This window comes from Charadrius vociferus, unplaced genomic scaffold, assembly GCF_000708025.1.
Source record: "Charadrius vociferus isolate BGI_N301 unplaced genomic scaffold, ASM70802v2 scaffold62, whole genome shotgun sequence".
Lineage (NCBI taxonomy): Eukaryota > Metazoa > Chordata > Aves > Charadriiformes > Charadriidae > Charadrius > Charadrius vociferus.
The window spans coordinates 4980285-5000100 of record NW_009647419.1 but is presented as its reverse complement, the minus strand read 5'-3'; the positions used below and the strand labels follow the sequence as shown (position 1 = coordinate 5000100).

Here is a 19816-nt window from a genome sequence, read left to right as displayed (position 1 = left end):
TCTCCAGATGATAAAAACACTTAATATCCTTGTTCTTGAGCCTAGAAGACTTGGCTCCCTCTGATGCAGTGGTCACGGATGAGGGAGTAGTGTGACCCTCAACAAAATCCATTTTCTTATTATCACTCTTGGCCACAGAATAATAGACAGCAAGGGTTTTCCAGAGTGAATTAAGTGGCCCCAGAGTGATTTAATTAATAAACTGCATCTAGGAACTGGATGAGGATATGCAGTCAGCTGTTTGACAATTTTGCTTATTCACTGAAAGAAAGCTACGGATAACATGCCACCAAGATCCTGAAATGAACTCTAGTCAAAGTGCACAGCTTCTATCTTCTCTGATGTACGAGGAAGACAAATTGTACAGAGATGACTTCTCAATCTAATTTCTCAGCAGATGGGGGTTGCACATTAGAAACACGGCCACACTGATATTTGGAAAGGGATTCTACTTACCCCTAGATAGCAACATTTGCCACAGAAAGTAAAAATAAAAGAACAGTGACACCGGTCTAGAGAAGACATGTCAGCTACATAATAATCTGTGAGGTGAGAGGGACAAGTGCCATTGAAATCCTTGCTTCTATGTCATAGCACAAATGGCTTAATTCTTCAACAAGCACTTGTCTGGATAGAATATATTTTTCCACACTGGAAAAATGGCTGTTCTTCAGAGTAACATGACCAATGAGTACCAAGTTGTCAGGGCCACAGACGGCCAGGTACTGAGACACGGTGCTATACAGAACTGAGGGAACACATGCTGTGTGAGGGAACACATTCCAATGACAGGTCTTGATGGCAGCTTCTCTATCTTTAAAGACATGAGAGGTGGACAGGAAAACACATGGTATTCTCAGAGCTGTGGATGCTAAACATGGGAATGGCTAAGCAGCCATATCTCCCGCTGAAACAAAGCCTGATAGTGAAAAAGAAGCTAAGGCAGCTATGTGCTACTGTTGCACCAATACCAAAGAAGGTGATTTATGCTTCCAATGCTCTTTATCGCAGAATCACAGAATGGTCAGGTTCGGAAGGGACCTCTGGAGATCATCTAGTCCCACCCCCCCGCCAGAGCACGGTCACCTACAGCAGGTTGCACAGGACGGCATCCAGGCGGGTTTTGAATGTCTCCAGAGTGGGAGACCCCACAACCTCTCTGGGCAGCCCGTTCCAGTGCTCCACTACCCTCAAAGAGAAGAAGTTCCTCCTCATGTTAAGATGGAACTTCCTATGTTCAAGCTTGTGCCCATTACCTTGTATAATTGTGCCCATTTATAATTACTGGCTGACCTGGTGCCAGAGACAAGTGCCAGGGACGATCAGATCAGTGTCAATCCACATTCATTAACTCTAGTAAGCCTCCATGATAACTTCAACTGCCATGAGAGAACTTAATTTCTCCACTCCAAAGAGGAGAAAGCAAGGGGAACGGAGGGTTTTTTCAAGTCAGATTTCTTAGAAGGGTCTGAGTAAGCGCTGGCTGATCAGTCCAGGAGATCTCTTCAGTAATTTCTATTCATATTGTAATCATTTATTACAGAGAATAAACCAAATAACATGACTATTACATTCATTATCTTACTATACATATAAAGAGAAGAAAATGTTATACCTGTATGCAATTCAATTGGACCAAGAATAATAATGGGTTTTAAATCTTCCATCTCTTGCTCAAACATAGCATAGTGAAGTATTTCTTCTTTAATTTCAGTCAGAGAAGGACTGCTAGCCAAAAATTCCTGTGTGTAGTTTAAAATGTCAATAAACAAACATCCTTTTTCATATTTTTGGTAAAACAAGTTGCAACAGTTATTCAGTAATTTCTGAAAATATATACCAATATTATATCTGGTTTTAGCCTTCTGTAGCCTTGCTAACATAGTAAAATGCATGTGATGAGGTATTCAGGTTTATCAACTTCTCTGTCAGTAAGTCTCAAGCTTGTTGGGATATTCCAATCAAATTTAACAGAGCAACAGATATCCAAGACATATTAAGTGACTACTGGTTTTGTGAAAACGTGATGCAACAGCAAACAAAAAATAAATGCCTGCGCTTACACAAAGACTATACCATTAGCCCAATTATGTGTGAAACAATCACAATAAACCACATTTTCTAAGTAGTTCCATAAGCAGAACTCAAGTTAAGAAAAATTTTGCGATTCCGAAAAGCTGCATTTCAGGAAGGACATACAAGAGCTCTATTCAATATGCCTACATTGCATAGGCAAGTAATAAATGCTGAAAACTGTTTCCAGCTTCTATTCTTTAGTCTGAGAGTACCCAGAGAGGCAGAAGGGTTAGCATAGTGCTAAAGAAAGAATGTAGAAACTAGGGCATCCGTGTATAAAACTTCACTGCATTATTATTGAGGCTTTCTCTGTAGCAGTATTCCTTTCTTCAGCAGTAACTAGATCAAATTAATAATATTTATTAGATTAGACTTAAAATTTAATTAGAATAATAGTAAATTCTCAGCTCTGCATATAGAGTGGAAGATTTTAGCCCACATGAACTGCACAACTTGCATTGTGACACTGAAAAGATACCAGTGCTCCTCTAGAAAAACAAGGTGATGTGATATAATGGGGTCTCTTAAATAGAAAAGATAAGAATAGAAAACTCAATTAAGCCAAGGTTGAATAAAGTAGATACAGAAGCCAACTTTCTTCTACTGAGCTTCTAAATTCAAACTCTAAATTAAAACACTGCTCTATAAAGGCAGTGTAAAATATTCTGAAGCAGAAGGCCCAGAGACCTCCAATTTCTGGAAATTAACTTTTTCTTGCTGTAGCAGATGGTAAATTTTTCTACCACACTTGAGAATTCAACTTACAGTTTAAACAACCAACAATTGAACAGAGGAGTCTTCTTGGAATAGAATAATGCAGAATTCACCTCCTAAAACAACTACAGGAAGCGTGGTGAATAAAATTTGTATTAAACTCAAAATAAACCCTCCATAGAGAAAAGTACACAATTATCAGCACTGATGTTATGGGAATTTCTATGGGTTGTGGTATACATCATATCAGACTGGGATAGTTTCTTTTGGCCTAAAAACCAGAGTTCCACAAACAAAACCTAAAGCAATTAACAAATTAGGACTGGTTTCTCAACAGAAAAATAGGTAGCTTGCTATTACTTCTGCTTAGGAAATATACTACTATTACTACTGAAAGACAAAATAAGATTTTCAGCTGTTAATGTGTTTTCTACTTCTTTTTCATTGATTTTTTTCCCTTGCTGTTTTCTGATTTCAAAAGAAAAGGTTAATGAAGAACAGTCCTGTAGGTGATCATCATTACACTCACCTGAATTTTGGCATCTCTGTCTTCTGTCCACAGCACCTTGTACTTCTGAAAGTCCTGCAGAACTTCACTAGCTACTTCTCTTATAGAATTCACAGAAGAAGAGAGGAGCACAACTAATTTAGAAATATCTTCATGTTCTGCAACACCTGAGTAAAAATTTCTTAGCTTCCTGACAAGCACAATATCTTCAACTCCTTCTGTAAAATAAAATTATATGTAAATGAATGAATCATTAAAAGTCTGGTTAGAGTTCTCTTTTAAACCTATGCATGCCAAGTTAAGCAATGATGATGTTCAGTAAGGCTGAATATCCTTCTTCTAATGTCTGAGTGCTTAATACGAATGTACCAAGTGCTAGTTCAAGCCAGGCTCTATACATCTAGAGCAAATTCAATCTAGACTGAATGTTTCCAAATGGAAAGAAAATAGGTTTCTTCATTCATGAATTTCATTTTTCCCCTGTAATTTAATTGTACCTGGAATATGACGAGGCCTCATAAACATTGTGTTATTTTATTTTTTGTTTAAATTCATATAATTAAAGTTTTTTAATTGTATAAACTCCTTAAAACAGTGTAAGTTTCTTAAACTCTAACATGCTTCAAATAAATAACTTCTTGTTATTCTATTTCATGGTTTCAAAAAAGATGTTAAACTTTGCCAAGTCACATTAATGAGTGCACAAATAAAGTTTGTCATATTTTGGAGCTGCACTTGTTTTACAAACTGCTATTATCAAAGTCTTTTGAGTGTTGTCTGAAAGAGGTTAGAACTGAATGAAGAAGAAAAAATTAAAAAAAAAAAAAAGAAGAGAAAAAAAAGATGAGAAAGGACAATCTAGAGATTTTTCTAAACCTCTTGCCTCGAAATACACTTTCAAAGGCAGTTTAGACACTGGTCGCTGCTGCTCCGGTTACACTGTTTATGTTGAAACAGGAGCCCTGTCTCCTTTAAGAACAAGTAAGCTCAAACTGAAGAAAAATAAAGTGCAATTTATCATGTCCCTCCATCATCGTTGATGAATTGCTGCAACAATCAGGGTCAATATAGACACTGATATCCCTGAGATCTAATGATACCTTTCAGTCATAACAATGTCTGAGCATTTTGAAGCAGATTTAAGAGAATGAAGAAGAAGAATCCATTCTTCCCACAACACATTGTTTCATGGGGGTGGATTTAATGCAACTACATGTTCTCTTTTACTCTGAAACCTTTTCATGGATCTGGTCACTAGAAACAAAGTCTCAGATTGATCCATCCTTCCCAGTGTACTCCATAGATCTCACTGGCCAAACACTAACACATGCCCCCAGGTGTTGCTGATGAGTATTTTAAAGGTGATGAAAAATGGTTATTTGCTGATGTTGCATTTTGACACAGCAGAGGAAAAGGCTATGACTGACTGATGAGGATAGTTTCCTGCCATCCTGCTTGAAGCCCATTAAAGAGGTTAAAATCACACAAAGCAGATCAGTAGAAAAATGAAGCCCCACCCCTGGACTACGAAAAAGAAAAACTTTCCAAGATGTTAAAGACTTTCCAAAGGAATCACAACAAAGATACAACTGTATTGCAAATCACTGGCTCAGCCAAGCAGCTCAGAGAATTGATGGTAAAAATATATTTGGGCTTTTGTGGATGCTTGCAAAGCATATGGCAAGATGCTTAGAAATAACATTAAGAAAAAAAGTATCTGACTCAGATGGATGCAGGTCTACCTGCAGTCTGAATATTCACATGAACACTTGAGGTGTTTTATAATCCAGCCTAGGAATATAGCAAGCAATTAAAATCTTTAATGAAATCTAATTATTAAACTAATTCCTGTTCTATCTCAGTATTCCAAGGAATCATTGGTTTTGGTCTCAACTATATCGTTATGGCTACATTCCACAGTAAGTAGGTAGGTAGGTAGAAAGATAAATTAACAAGGTTATTTTGCCTCAAATTAAATAGGCGATTCAGAATCTAGCAATTTTTCTAAGATCTTTTTTTCTTATTATTTCTCAGAGTTAACACTTACATAAGCCTTAAAATCTATTTCTGAAAAATACAGATAATGAAATAAAAATAAATGCAACAAATTAATTCAAGAAAATCCACAGTTGGCCTCTTTTAAGAAAACTGACCTTATTCACAAATATTTATATATGGCATTTTTATCTAAGTAAAAAGTTACAGTAGGTGAAAAAAAACCCAAACACACTTACTTTCCCCTCTTTTGGCTATTTTTCCTGGTGATCCAAAGCCTGCTGAAGATATTTGCTGTGTGCCTGAATCCGCTTTTAAACTAGATTTTTGCAAATGTCTCTGTCCCCACTGAGCGACTCCACGACTTACTTCCAGTATTAGCTGAATCATGCGATTGATGGCTTGCTGTATATCATCTAAACTGGGAACCATTACCTATTTAAAAAGTTTAAATATCGTTGAAGTAAATGCAACTGGTTGTCATTTTCTAAGACCTCAGTTTTACTCCACTCATAGTGAATTGTGGAACTTGCCCCTGAAGAAAAGCTGGAAAATGTAACTTTAACAGAATTGCCCCTAAAGAAATGAAACATACTGTACTGACCTACAATCTAATTGTACAATCATAGTTTGAGTAAAATGGCAAGCAAGTGTATAAGTTGGTAGATTTATTGGGTTTTTTTACGATTCCTACAACATTTTATCAGCATCTTTATAACCATTTTTATAATGTGTGGGAATATGTTACAAGCATTACATTTCCTGCATTCTAGAATCATAAAGTGTTAAAAATTGCAGGCCAAGATTCTCCTCTCTGTTGCTCTTACCCACTGGATCCTAAATTCTGTGAGCGAGAACTGTAAGAGGGATGGTCATAAAAATACATATGGACAGCTCATTTTAAAGATTTACAGCTGTATAACCTCTCCTAAGTGCTTATCTATACATACATTCACACCCTGGGTAATTTCAGGCAAACAAAATCACCTGGATCAAAGTGGCAAAGGTCATAACTGAATAAATACTGAATGCTTCTTTTTTCCCCAAAGGTAACATTACCCCAAAAACATTTGCAAGAGCACAGTGTTTAATAAATTAATGGAACTCCATGCAGTAGGCCCTGAAAATCTCAACTTGTATATTTGGCAAAGTTTTTGTATCATAATTCTGAGAGCAGTCTAATACCCAAGCCAGAAGAGGAAGAGAACCCATGTTAAACTACCAGAATACATGATAAAAAGAACTGGAAGGAAAACAAGGATTCTTGATCTGAATCAAGAACAACAAGCAAACACAATAGGGTCAAAACACAGGCTCTGGTCTGCCATCATCCACACCATATAAATGCTAGTATGCTCCCTGAGCATAGTTTGGGAGGATGCAAGAAAGCACTCTCCCAGAAAGAAGTCAGGCACAGTTTGGCACATAAAACATGGCAGAACACAAAGTTTGAATGCAAACTCCTTCATTCAGGAAGAAAAGCCTTTACTACTGTGGATACACACCATTTCACATCAGCTTGCTTTGAGGTCAAAGAATAACCTCTAGCTTGTTTTATTTAGTAGTACACAGCCATAAAGTCCTGAACCCAAAACTTGTATTGGCAGCAATAATCCTAATTGTGACTTTTTCCTGTCCTTGTTTGAAAATAATTCTATGTAGGATAAGGTGGAATAAAGGCATACATCAATTTCTCCAACATACTGAGGAGGAGGAAGAACCTACCTGAGAGTGATCCAGGAAAGAATAGAAAAACAGCATTTCTTGTTAAAATCCAGAAGAAAGATCACTCTTACGATATGCTCAATCCTAAAATATAGTCCTTAGAACATCATCTTATAGCTTTAATGTGCAAGCCATTATTTTGAACAGGCACAGGAGTGTTCAGAACTGGGATATAAACTGCTTAAAAGTGACTCTTATGTTTTATAAATCAATTTCACAGATTGAGCAGTTGCATGCATAAAAGAAACAATCTTGCAAAATCGTATCATTAGCAAAGTAATATTTTACCCAGCATTACTTATTACTGCCCTGGATCAGCCAAGCATTTCAGAAGACTAGAAAGACAGATGCACTGCCCTTTGCAGTGGGTGGAGCTTGGGGCTTTATACTTATTTAAATATCAACAAGGTAAACATTCAACACTTTAACAGACCTTATATATCATGTGTACACACACACGGTGTGAATGTACCACAGAATGTCAATATGAACACCAGTTCAATGTCAAAGGAGTACTACCTTTGAACAAAACATTTCTTTGATTACGTCATGAATATAAAATATGAAACTTTAAATCTTTATAAGACAATTGGATAATATTGAGTTACCTTCTCATATATAAAAGAAAATACCATATATATTGCTGACACAGAGTTATCTTACTCTACAAAAGGCAAACAAATGCATGCATTAGGTTTTTGCAATCAAGCTGCCTTTTTGTTTTCTGCACACAGAAATCCACAGCTCTTTTCTTGGTTTTGAATCTTCTCATATTTCTTCAGTGTTCCTCCTCTGGCCATCTTACTTCCTATTACGATGACTAAAGCCATACTGAGCAAATATAATGTTCATTATTTTTATTCAACAAAGGATTTAAATCACACAAGGAACAAAACAGTTAAAAATAAAAAACATGAAAAATCTATTCCAGCAATGCAGCTGCTACACGTGAAGGAGAACAGTAATCATTCTGCAAAGAACACTGATGAACGGATTACAATATAATTGCTGAAACACACAAGAATAATCAAAGGCCAGGTTCTATAAGTACCACTAAAACAGAAACCAGAAACACTGGGACTGTGAGCACATCTCATCTGTGCTCTCAGTCCACTGCATGGATGCTGATTCAGTAGAAGTGAGCCCACATCCTGCACTTGGGCAAATGTAGAAAAAACTATAAGAGTGTATTTTACCTTACCTATATGACACATAACTTACCACATTGGGAATAGTGAGGTGTACTTCTGCTTTTAGAAAAGCAGCAACCTCTTCAGATTTGTTTGGACGAACAGAAAACTGTGTTCTCCCAAATGTAGTTTTGCTGAAAATAATTTTGAAACATGTAATAAATACTTCACCATGAAACCACCACAAATTATCTTCGAAATATAATTTTGAGCTACTTTTTATGGGCAAACCCTCATGGAGTGGTTTTTTTTTTTCCCCCAAATTTTCACATTAAGTTATGAACTACTTGACAAAACTTACAGAAGCTTCTTGTTCAAAGGGTAAAGATAATAGGCAGAGCTCTATCATTCAGCCAAAGGTTACCTTGGATCCAGTCACTGCTTTCAGAATTTTTTATTCAGAATATTTTCTGATTATGGATTTTAATATCAATTTAAGAATGATGGAACTCTGCCAGTGCTTTGAATAGGGAATAAGAAGGTTTTACTAACCATTCTATGCAACAACTTATCAAGAGTAAAAGTTGCCTCATTACATTTTAGATAAATATTCAACAGAACAGAAAAAAAAAGTTTCAAAGATGACAAGTGCAACATGACAAATACATGACCTGAACCCACTCAAAACTAAAACTAAAAACGAAAAACAAAGTGCAAAGTACAATTTCTAAATGCTATGACATGACATGGTGACCAAATAAGGGAGGATTCAACAATATGATACCACAGAAAAATATAAAGGACACACCCAAATACATTCCTATTTACTTCAATAAAATCAGGATTTCAATACACTTTCTACGAAAGATGTCCTCAGAAAAAGAAAAAAGCAACTCAAACTTCAACCCGCGTTAATGACAAAACAACATCAACTTCACCTGTTTAAAATACATTCTCTTAATAGAAAATAAATTCTCTTAATAGAATCCTGAGTAGGCTTTTCAATATACAAGATATTATACTGAAGCAATTCTGCCTTTGAAGTTTATGCCTGTTTGAGCAGAGAAGAATCTATAGAAATCATACTGAATATAGGAGAATGATAAAATTGTATGGATCTTGCCATTATCATATAGAATTCATAAAGAGTGCATGAATGATCTTTAACACATGGGAAACAACTCTGAGTGCACTGCCATGCTTGCAGAAATAATCTGAAATGAGATGAACATATGCCATATATGACCTAGAATGGTCATTTAAGTTCTAGTCATTTGCATTGGACTAAATTGTACTAAAACCATCTTGAAAGCAATCCCAAGGTAAATATATGGAAATAAAAATGGAAGGGCACAGGCAGAAGGGAAACAATAGTAGAAATAAACTTCATTTTCTGCACAAAATGAAGTGCAGAGACTATACCTAACATAAAGAATTAAAGCATAAAAGAAAAGCATGGGCCCAAAGCATCATTGCAACAAAAAGGGAATGCTCTCCAGGTTTTGATTGAGCTAAAAGGGCCACGAGGTCAGAACTGTTTGACTAATGATACACATGCATGTATCATTACACATGTGAATGTATATTTGTATTATTATGTTAACACAGAAATAACTTTGTTCTGGTAATACTAGTGAGGAATCTTTCATTTGCAACTTACTTAGAAACAAATATTCTTTTTTTCAGACTATCCAAAGACAGTCGGGTGGCTTTCTGGAGGCTCTCTAGCAGCTGGTAACTGAAATAGGCAACTATCTCTTTACTTTTCTGTAATAAATAAAATGTACATTGTTTAGTATTGTATTCAAACAGGAACCTGGATATTATTTCAAGAGGTTTTAAGTCAAATATATTAGTTCATGTCTGAAGGAATTTACCTTGTAAGCTACATGAGAAATACAAGGGGAGAAGTTGGAGGAAGCTTGTAAGTAAGTAAATAAGTAAAAGCTGCATGAAAAAGAGCATATAGCATCTGAAGAAACTCAGCTTGTCTTATTCAGAGACAGAATACTGAGATCTGGGTGAAGTCTTATCGTTCAGAAAAGCAGCTCAACATATTAAAAAAACACCACCATGAATTATCCAAGAATATTGTTGCATATGTACCCTTTTCAAATAAGAGACAAACACAGTAAAATCTGACTGTACTGGATTAAAAACAACATGAAAATAAAGGAACGTGTAATGATCAGAGAATGCAACCTTGCAACATTACTGCATTTGTGCTTGCAAGTTTTTAAGTCTTTTTTCTCTACTTCCACTTCCCTTCTCTGCTGACTGTGAAGAGACTGTATTCTTCAAGGAAAAAGTGCAAAGGTGGTCTTTCTTGGTGAAGTTGGAAGAGAAGGATTGAAAGGATGAATGTTTCTTCCCACCCAAGAAGGAAAGCCTGTGTTATGGCTCAGGCAAAATATTCTCTCCAAACTTTTACACTTACTACTCACATGTCGAGAATTTGTTTAATAAATGTGATAACTGGAATATCACGGAATATACTTTTGAAAGCTAAAATCCATCTTAATCTCACTTTGTAGGGAAGCTATTTCATCCTTCTTACATTGACGCTGTCTATGCGATGTCTCTCTGTAACATGGATATTCAGCTACCAAAACTCAAGTTACTGTTTACTAATCCGATCAATCTGAAAAAAAAACCCTTATCACAAAATACCTTTTTAAATTCTTCTTTATCATTGCCCTTGCTATTATCACCACGAAGAGCTGCAGAAGTATTCTTTTCTCTCTCCCCTTCGTTATTTCCAAATGCTATGTGTTTTTCTTTTACTGCAAATGTAAAAAAAAAAAATAATTATTTTTTGTTAACTGAACATGTGTTCTGCTTTGAACCATGCTGTCGCCCCTCTTTACAGGTGAAACGATACTGTTTATTATTTCAGTAGTACCTGGATTAGCTAATTGGTTTTATTTCACACCATTTTTTTCACACCAGGAATCTGGTTAAGAGCCCAGCCTATAAACCTCAGCCTAACAAACTCCATGCTCTACAAATATGTTGTTAAAGACAGGTAGGCATACATGGATATATCAGCTGGAAGTGGCCAAAAAATACCCCCCAAAACCCCCCATCAATATAAACAATTTAACAAAATACAGAGAATTATCTTTTCATCAGGTTTTTCTGGTTGCATTGTATTGAACTACCTGGAGTATTGACCCTGACTATCCCTCTATCTATATATAGATATACCAAAGCGAAAAATTCCTATGTAAATAAAGGAGCTCCACTACTGATTAAGCTTCAAAATACATTTTTCTTTAAAACACAATATTTTTCTCCAACTGTAAACTCTTTCTCCTATAATGGTACAGGACCTCCTAAAATCTTCGTAACACGCTCCAGGGCAGTGGGAAGCAGCCATATTGATCAGCTGTGAGCCTTGTACGCTAGCAGTTGACAGTCAATTGACTGTACTAATTTGAACTGACCAGCCACTAAAGCACAGGTATTTGAGATACAATTCTACTGTGGCAGAAAAGTCACAGGGACAGTACCAAATACCTAACATAGCTGAGAAGACAGGAACACTGTATTTCACTTATGGAGAGGAAAAAAAAAGAAAAAATTATGAGTGACTAAAAGAAATGGAACCATAACGTTAGAGCAAATACCTTGGTAATCTAAACAAAAGGACAGAGTTTAATCCTAGGAACTCCACCAATACTGAATTACCTCTGTATTTCATAGACTAGATGTTTAGTTTAACGACAGTAAATGAAGGCAGAACTGTGACACAGATGAAATTGTAGTGGGAGGGAGAAGTCTGAAGAAAATTAGCTAAACCAACTCAATTTTGACACATACTAGTTAAATCTCCAGTGCTAAAGACAGAAATTTTTATTTAAATAACCAACATTATCTACCTGGTAATCCATGTTTTTCTGAGGTTGTCTTAGAATCTTTAATTTCGTAATTCTTTTCAAATACAGATATCAGTTCTTGAACAGCATCTTCAATGTGCATGCTTTTGTGGTTCAATAACTCAGCACATTCTTTAGTATAAGTCTGTTGAACAAAAATATCAATGAGTTATCTTAGTATCACTGATTATCTTATTACTGTTCCTCTTCATGGAGAACCAAAACATTTCCCTGAATATTGTATTCTTCAGATGAGACTATTTCAATGAAACAGCAATATTTTTAAAAGAAAACTGAGAAACCAAACCAAAAATCGTTATTCAAAATTATAAAAAACTTCTATTATCACTACATTTTTAATGCTTTTTTTTTTTCTTATTTCCATTTTTGAGATGCAATGGTATTTTTAAGGGCCAGAAGAAAATTCTTCATTTTCAAGGGAGGTCACAGCCTGAATCTGAAATTACCCAAATACTCTTTCAACTGTGACTAACAATTTATTTACTTGCACTAATTTATTAACTAAATACATTTTTAGCCCCATTTGGAATCAAGAAAACTTTAAAATTCTTAGATATACTTGTTGGAAAGTATTTTTTGCCTTCTCCTTTAAAAAAGCAGTTTAGAAAAAATAGGAACAAAAAAAAAAAAGGCTGCACATGTCCAAGTATCTTCATACAAAAAAATCTCATCTAATTGTGAAGCAGTTAAACAAATAAAAATTACCTATGCAATACTACAGCTCAAGTATCTCAAATACTTAAGAACTGATTTATCTTCATATAACATATTTTAACCAAAATATTTTAATTAAATAAAAGTTCTGTATTTCTACATTGAGAAGAATTCTTTTCTAGTATTATATTCATTTAATAAGGCATTGTTTCTAATATGCTCAGTAATTCAAGTTCAAAGATGTAAACTGGCACACACCTCATTGCAGGCCAACATATTCTCTACTTTGATAGGATCATCTACTGGTAAGACAATTAAAAGAGTATTTGATATTTCTTTTAATATTGAATCAATCTGCACGTCACTTAAGTCATTAACCTAAAAAGAGAAAATTGTATTAATACCATACAGTTATCCTTAAAAAATAGTGTATTACATTTTAGAGAGTTCTAACAAGTATACAATGTTTTGCAGAAAAATAAAAATTTTATTTCTTTACCCAGTGAGAATGCAAGAACCTTACATAGTAGAAAATCCTCTAAGAAAGGGAATCATAACAGAAAAAAAACCCTGGAGTAAAAGCTCCAACACAAAGACCTCAAGATGAAAGCAGAGAAAAAGAAAGCACAGCAATGCCCCGTGAGTTATGGTAACTTTGGAGATATTTACAATGGCTAAATATAGTCTGCTTTTACTGTGAATTATCCTCTTTCTCTATTATCTATAGAGGGAATTTAGAGAGACAAGTACCCTACAAAAACTTAGCCTTTGTTAAGATGTCCTATTGCAGACAATCTAGAATACGAACAATGAAAGAACAGATTAAGTCTAGAAATTATACGGTTACTATTGCCACAGAAAACAAGAACTCGATTACTAAAAGTGTATGAAGTCCTGCACAGTGCAATTAAACAATTCTAAAAAGATTAGTAGTGTGCACAATTTCATTTCAGGCGGTCCTTCAAAAAGAAAATCTTGTAATTCTCTAGTATCTGCAGGTTCCATGTTGGGAAACTGAGACATATAAATGTCCTATGACAAGAGGCTGAAAGAGTTGGGGCTGTTCAGCGTGGAGAAGAGAAGGCTCCGGGGAGACCTTGTAGCGGCCTTCCAGTACCTAAAAGGGGCCTACAGGAGAGCTGGGGAAGGACTTTTTACTAGGGCATGTAGTGACAGGACGAGGGGGAATGGCTTTAACCTAGAAGAGGGCAGGTTTAGATAAAACTTTAGGAAGAAATTTTTCACTATGGGGGTGGTGAGGCACTGGAACAGGTTGCCAAGAGAGGTTGTTGAGGCCCCATCCCTGGAGGTGTTCAAGGCCAGGTTGGAAGTGGCCTTGGGCAACTTGGTCTAGTGGGAGGTGTCCCTGCCCATGGCAGGGGGGTTGGAACTCTATGATCTTCAAGGTCCTTTCCAACCTAAACCATTCTATGATTCTATGAATCCTTGAGAAAGTGAAGTCTAGAGCAATTATTTCCTACCTACTTCCTCCCAGATTTCTGATCATCAGCACCATATTTTTAAATTCACTGTATAAGTAAAATTAGTTCACAGGCAATCTAAGACAAGACTACTACTGCACCATAACACCGATGATCTAATTTTTGAATGAGCTTCTCTTGACAGCTCTTTGAGCTGATCAGTCTTGGAGATTAGATGAACGAGTGACAATAGAAATAATTATCTCCTATTCCCTGAGAACTTCATCAGAAAGTGGTCCCAAGACTAAGCTTCTTTAAACTTGCTTTTCTTCTGTCCTGAAAGTTTAGGAATTGAGGGAACTGAAGAGAACTCTTGCTCCATTATGTTATCCATGCTCCTGAAGATTCCCTGCTGTTGAAACAGCAGTTTTAGGCAGACAGGCAGTAATAGTAAGTCAGACCCCAGATCATTCCAGTTATGCAGGATGCACTGCTGCTAGATTAACTAAAACAGAATAACAAAACAAGCTATGTTAATGTAAGATTATTAGATTCTTGTTCATGACCTTATTGGCCACAAGTCTAGTTATAAGGCAAGGGGGGGCCAGCTGTAACTTGCTTGATGGGTTAAGTCCTCAGTCCTTCTCCTTCTTTTACTTAACATAGCTTTTCACTGGGTTTTTGATTCTAAATTACAGCATTATTAGCATTCAGTCAACTACAGTTAAGTGACTTTGTTTTGTCAGAATCCAAATAAAACTGACTTCTGTCCAATTTTTAATTATTTACCTGAAATATTCTGCACCTGTGATATCCCATCTTGTTTGTCACAATATTGCACATGCTTCCATTTTACACCACTTTTTCCCTATTTGTTTACAATATCCTAGTCACAGTAATCAAGGGTCTAACCAAGTTTATATTTTGTATGGATACAGGAGGGGTAAGAAAGTCAGAAATGCATACAACCTACATACTTAAGGAAAACAGTGTATCTACAAAAGACATTGTTGTTTCAGATATATTCAGGCTCAGAGAATTATGTTTTTCTGCCATACAGAGAAAGAAGTGGATATACCCACCAGTGACTAACAATCTCCTACCACAAGAGACACAATTTATGATATTTGTAGGAGAGATCATAGCCATACAGTTCAACCATCAAGCCAGAAGGATAATCTGACTATCAAGGTAAAGTCTTGAGAAGAAAAAGAACCAATACAGGTCCTAAAGCATGTTAATGGAGTCAAAAGAATTCAGAAATTATGTGGCAAACACTAAGAGAGGAAAAAAGCACAGATTCAGTCAGCATGCAGAGAACTGTGAGGGAAAACCACGCTCCCCTTCACTGGTTTACAGGCATGCCTGCTGTGAATACAGTTAATGCTAAAAAGTTCTCCACTGCACAGTGTTTAAATGGAGGTATCTTGTGTGCAACTGCACTCGGGACAAGCACTCGAAGAGAAGCATAGGTTGACTCTGAAAAATTAGAGCTGTAGTCACAGAGTCTGAAGACAAGTGGAGATATATCATACTGCAAGAACAGAAGCAAAGATCAAACATTTCAGGGTAATAATGGGAGAGAATCATTGAGTATATCATTCTTCCAAAAAAGAATATACTTTAAAAAGCAAACAAAATTTCTGTGTATTTCAAGTGGTACAAAAATACATACAAATTTGCAATATGAAGAGCAGTGTACTGGAAATAATATCTCTGAACTGTCATTTCATTTATAGATCACAAGTGCATACCTTTTTCAAGAACTGTTTATATATATACAGAACTTGATCCGCTTCTTGAAAGAAACTTTCCAGTGTCACAGATGACCAAGTCAACATGGTAAGTCCTTGCCTCAACACAGCTTCCATCTAAGCACAAAAATATAATGTCATAGATTAAAAAAAAAAAAACAAAACACCAAACCCAATTTAAAATGAATGCCATTGTTACTAGAACCATTAATGTCACTGATGAAAGAAAGAGTTGTGTCTAAGTTTTGCAAGGAAGGTTACAAGTTTTCAAGGAAAACATCAAAGAAATCTATGCAATATTGGGGAAGGGGGGGATACTGCGTACTACAGCCTCTGTCCACAACTGTCAAATGGACATGCTCAGCAAAGATCTTCCCCTTCCTGTTCTCCTGGATAGTGTCTTATAGTGGCTTCCACTACTTCGTAAAATTAAAATCAAGTCCAGTATTGATCTTACAATTTGTCCTTTAATATATATCTTGACCACTCTCAACAGCATAATTACTTGCCTTTCAACATCATGTATCTATCTAATGACATTTTTCATTCATCACTTTTTGAGTGACACTGATCCTCTCCAAATTTTGTTATAGCCTCGATACTATTTTTAAAAATCCTCTGTTCCCTACTGTTTCCTTTACTGAATTCTTGGTTCTCTATGGTCTGTTTCTTCTGGATTTGTCATCAAGATGCTCAGCATGTAGCTGAAATCAGTTTGTTTCCATCACTGTATGACTTACACCAAGGTACTTCCTTCATTGCAGATCCTGTACATTCAAAGGTGATGCGACTCTGAGGAAAAGGAAGTCTTATACTACCACCAGGCTACAAAAATAAACCTTTCCAGACCTCTTGTAGAGCTCCCCTGAAATTTTTGCCTAGCACTCCAAAAACTCTCACTGATTTCCCAGTATACAGCCACCACAATTTTAAATTTTGCCATTCCCATCATCCTTAAAGTGACAGAAATTTCATTTTGCTTAATTGCTGAGAAACTTTGAACTGATTCCACTCATATTTAATTTTAAATAGCCACCTATCATATCTGCTCTTTCATCTCAACATTTACCGAGTCACTGCCCGGATTTCACCAACTCTCTTCATCCTAACACTTTTGTTTGCTATGTCTGTATCACAGCTAAAACAATGAATTCAGCTCAAATAAGCACACAGCTATTTGCGAATATGGCCATTACTATCACCTCAATATATATATATTTTTGGGGAATATATTTAACTCCACAATGCTGGGATGGTACTGTTACTGGTAACCAACATAGCCAATCTAGAAACAGTTTAAGGCTCTACATGAGTTGCTGTCAAATTATGGCACCCTTATAGCCATAGATTAGATTTGCTCATTCAATCTGTGGATTTGTGGTTCCCTCTTCTTCCTATACACTGAAGACTTTTCTCCCTTTCTTCAAAAAACATTTTCATCTTCTGTTTTTTATATAATACTCATCTTTCTCTTTCGCCAGTTGTTTCCACTAAAATACAGAGGTGTATGATTCCCTCTACTATATAATCATGTTTACAGTAGTATCACTAAAGTGAACGCTATCATCACTTTATCTCTTTGTCTTTTATTATTTAACTCTTAAGAGCAAGGACAAGTTTTTTTGTTTCGCACACTTCAGCACATGCCAACTAGGCAGTTACACAAACTTATGCAAACTCTGCAACCTTCTGATGTTATTATTTACAATCAAAAAGGGAAGAGTTACTTAGAAAACCACATACATACACTTGCAAGTGTCTGGCTTGTAGGATAGACATTCTGCATCTCCAATAAAACCATACCTTTAGTGTAGTATATAACCTTTCTACATCACTGAAGAGACTGACCCATTTCACAAGGCTAATAATTCTCTCCAAGAAAGACGAGGATCATGACATTTAACATTTCAGCTAAATGAAAAGCACAACTTCCCTTGAAAACCTCTAAAACTGAAATAAGTGATAATTTACTTCCATGTCAAAGTGAGAGATTTGTGTAGATAAATAGACCCACAAAGTCTGTATTCTTTGTTCTTCTGAGTTTAAATCTCTTAGGCACTAAGATTATTCTACTGTAACACACATTGTTTGAACACTATATAAGGGATGCAAAGAGCAAATTTTTGTTCTTAAAGGTTTTAGTAAAATTCATTAAGTTCACAACATGCAGATCCATCTAAATATTTTAAACATAAACTATTATTAAGTTATTCTAATGTCTTCTAAAGTATACTGAAGTGCATTTAGCAATACCAACCTTTTTCATTTTTGGTGCCATTAGATTTGCAAAAATCACTGGTGTTTCTTGACACAAATCTTCATAACATTGGAGAAGACACTGTTAATTATTAGAAAGGGTGGTATGAAGAAGAATATTTTTATTGCTTTTTTTACTGAAGCAAACAACCTGTTATACAATCAAATCATCAGAAAAAAACAAACATGGAAAGCAGTACAAGACTACATTTGAAAACAAGTGTGGAATTTTATACAAACATTACATACCTATGTACATCATTTCTAGAATGTAATGAATCCATATCATGCTACACAAGGAAGAATGAAAGCAGCCTTCATGCAAAACATTCTTTATGCAAAAAGCCAAAGTATGGTATTTCTCTAGAGCTAAAGACAGCTTGAGCTTTAGTGACCATAACTTGCAATACCCTCTTGAAACTCAGTATCATATGCTTTAGATTATGAAAGTCACATATAAACTCAGTTTTAAAATATCCTCTTGTCTTATGCCTTACACACACACGCACAGTCTTGTACGGTACACCGCATCCCCGAGATATAAGCTTCTCAAACTACTGCAACAATAGCAAATACTACAACAGGTATCAGAAATTTGATTTCTCTGGCAGGTAATCTGCAAAATTCTTGATATTTCTGTGGTGTACCGTATCTTCTAATCCAGAAGAATTCCAATCTTTGCTTCTCAAAAACTTTGTAAAACTGTGTTTTACCGATTTTCAGAGTGAAAATGTTTTGGATAGCTTTAGTTATTTCATCACCAGAATATATTTAACATACCACAGGGTATAAGAAATATATATATATGCTTATATTTAAGTATATATTACCCCACACAGCAGTTAGAAGAGGTTTTTCAAATTAGATCCTCTATGTCCACTTGTGCATTCCACAAATTTACCTTAAACTATCCTGTACCCAGCTTTAATCTTTATTTAACCATAGAAAAATTCCTATGGTTAATCAGATTTTATTTTTTATTTTTTTAAAGAGCAATCATGATAATTTTCAAGTTTACCTGTAAACGCAATTTGTTTGACTTCAGGTTATTTTCTATTTTTACTATCTTTTTTGCTTGCTCCGGTACTTCCAAACCCAGCTTTATCATACATTTGGTCTCTCGGACAATCTCTGGAATTTGGGGATCAAAATTAACCAGGAACTTCCCAGTTTTAGGATGATGTGCAAATATTGTGGCTTGTAAGGCTGCAAAGACATTTTTATATCAGTTTCTAAGACAAACAATTGTTTCTTTTCTATAAATTATTATGGAACACAGATTTCTAATATTACTATATAGTTATTAAATACATATGGTTACTTGTGAAATAGCTTCACATTGTTTCCAGTTAAAGAAAATATACAACTGACTTTCACCATATTAGCTTTCTGCGATATATAACCTTCCTCCTCATAAGCTAAATGAGCATCAGATCCAGTCTTACTTGTGGCATACCTTTTCTTAGCTCAAGTTATAAAATTATGAAACTCATTTTCTAAGGACCTGGAAACACAAAACTTTTATGAGATGCTCAGTATCTTACAGGAATTTGTTAACCCAGAGGATGAATGCTTACGTAGCGATACTGCAAAAATCCAAAACAAAATAAAAGCTGAAACAGCAACACAAAAAACTTCTGTTGACTGTGTGACTACAAGATTTTATTCTTATAGATCTAGTCCT

The 19816-nt window shown here is 35.5% G+C and overlaps 1 protein-coding gene across 1 annotated transcript in view; it reads right to left on the bottom strand.

Moving 5' to 3' along the window:
• DNAH8 (dynein, axonemal, heavy chain 8) overlaps positions 1–19816 on the bottom strand; it is a 145019-nt gene that overhangs the window by 101014 nt on the left and 24189 nt on the right. Inside the window, exons 17-27 of the mRNA XM_009880463.1 lie at positions 19151–19338; positions 18134–18214; positions 15877–15993; positions 12960–13079; positions 12030–12171; positions 10819–10931; positions 9809–9915; positions 8240–8342; positions 5527–5728; positions 3320–3510; positions 1616–1742 (exon numbers count right to left, since the gene is read on the bottom strand). Coding sequence (XP_009878765.1) covers positions 1616–1742; positions 3320–3510; positions 5527–5728; positions 8240–8342; positions 9809–9915; positions 10819–10931; positions 12030–12171; positions 12960–13079; positions 15877–15993; positions 18134–18214; positions 19151–19338 — 1491 coding nt within the window. The remainder of the gene's footprint in view (positions 1–1615; positions 1743–3319; positions 3511–5526; positions 5729–8239; positions 8343–9808; positions 9916–10818; positions 10932–12029; positions 12172–12959; positions 13080–15876; positions 15994–18133; positions 18215–19150; positions 19339–19816) is intronic.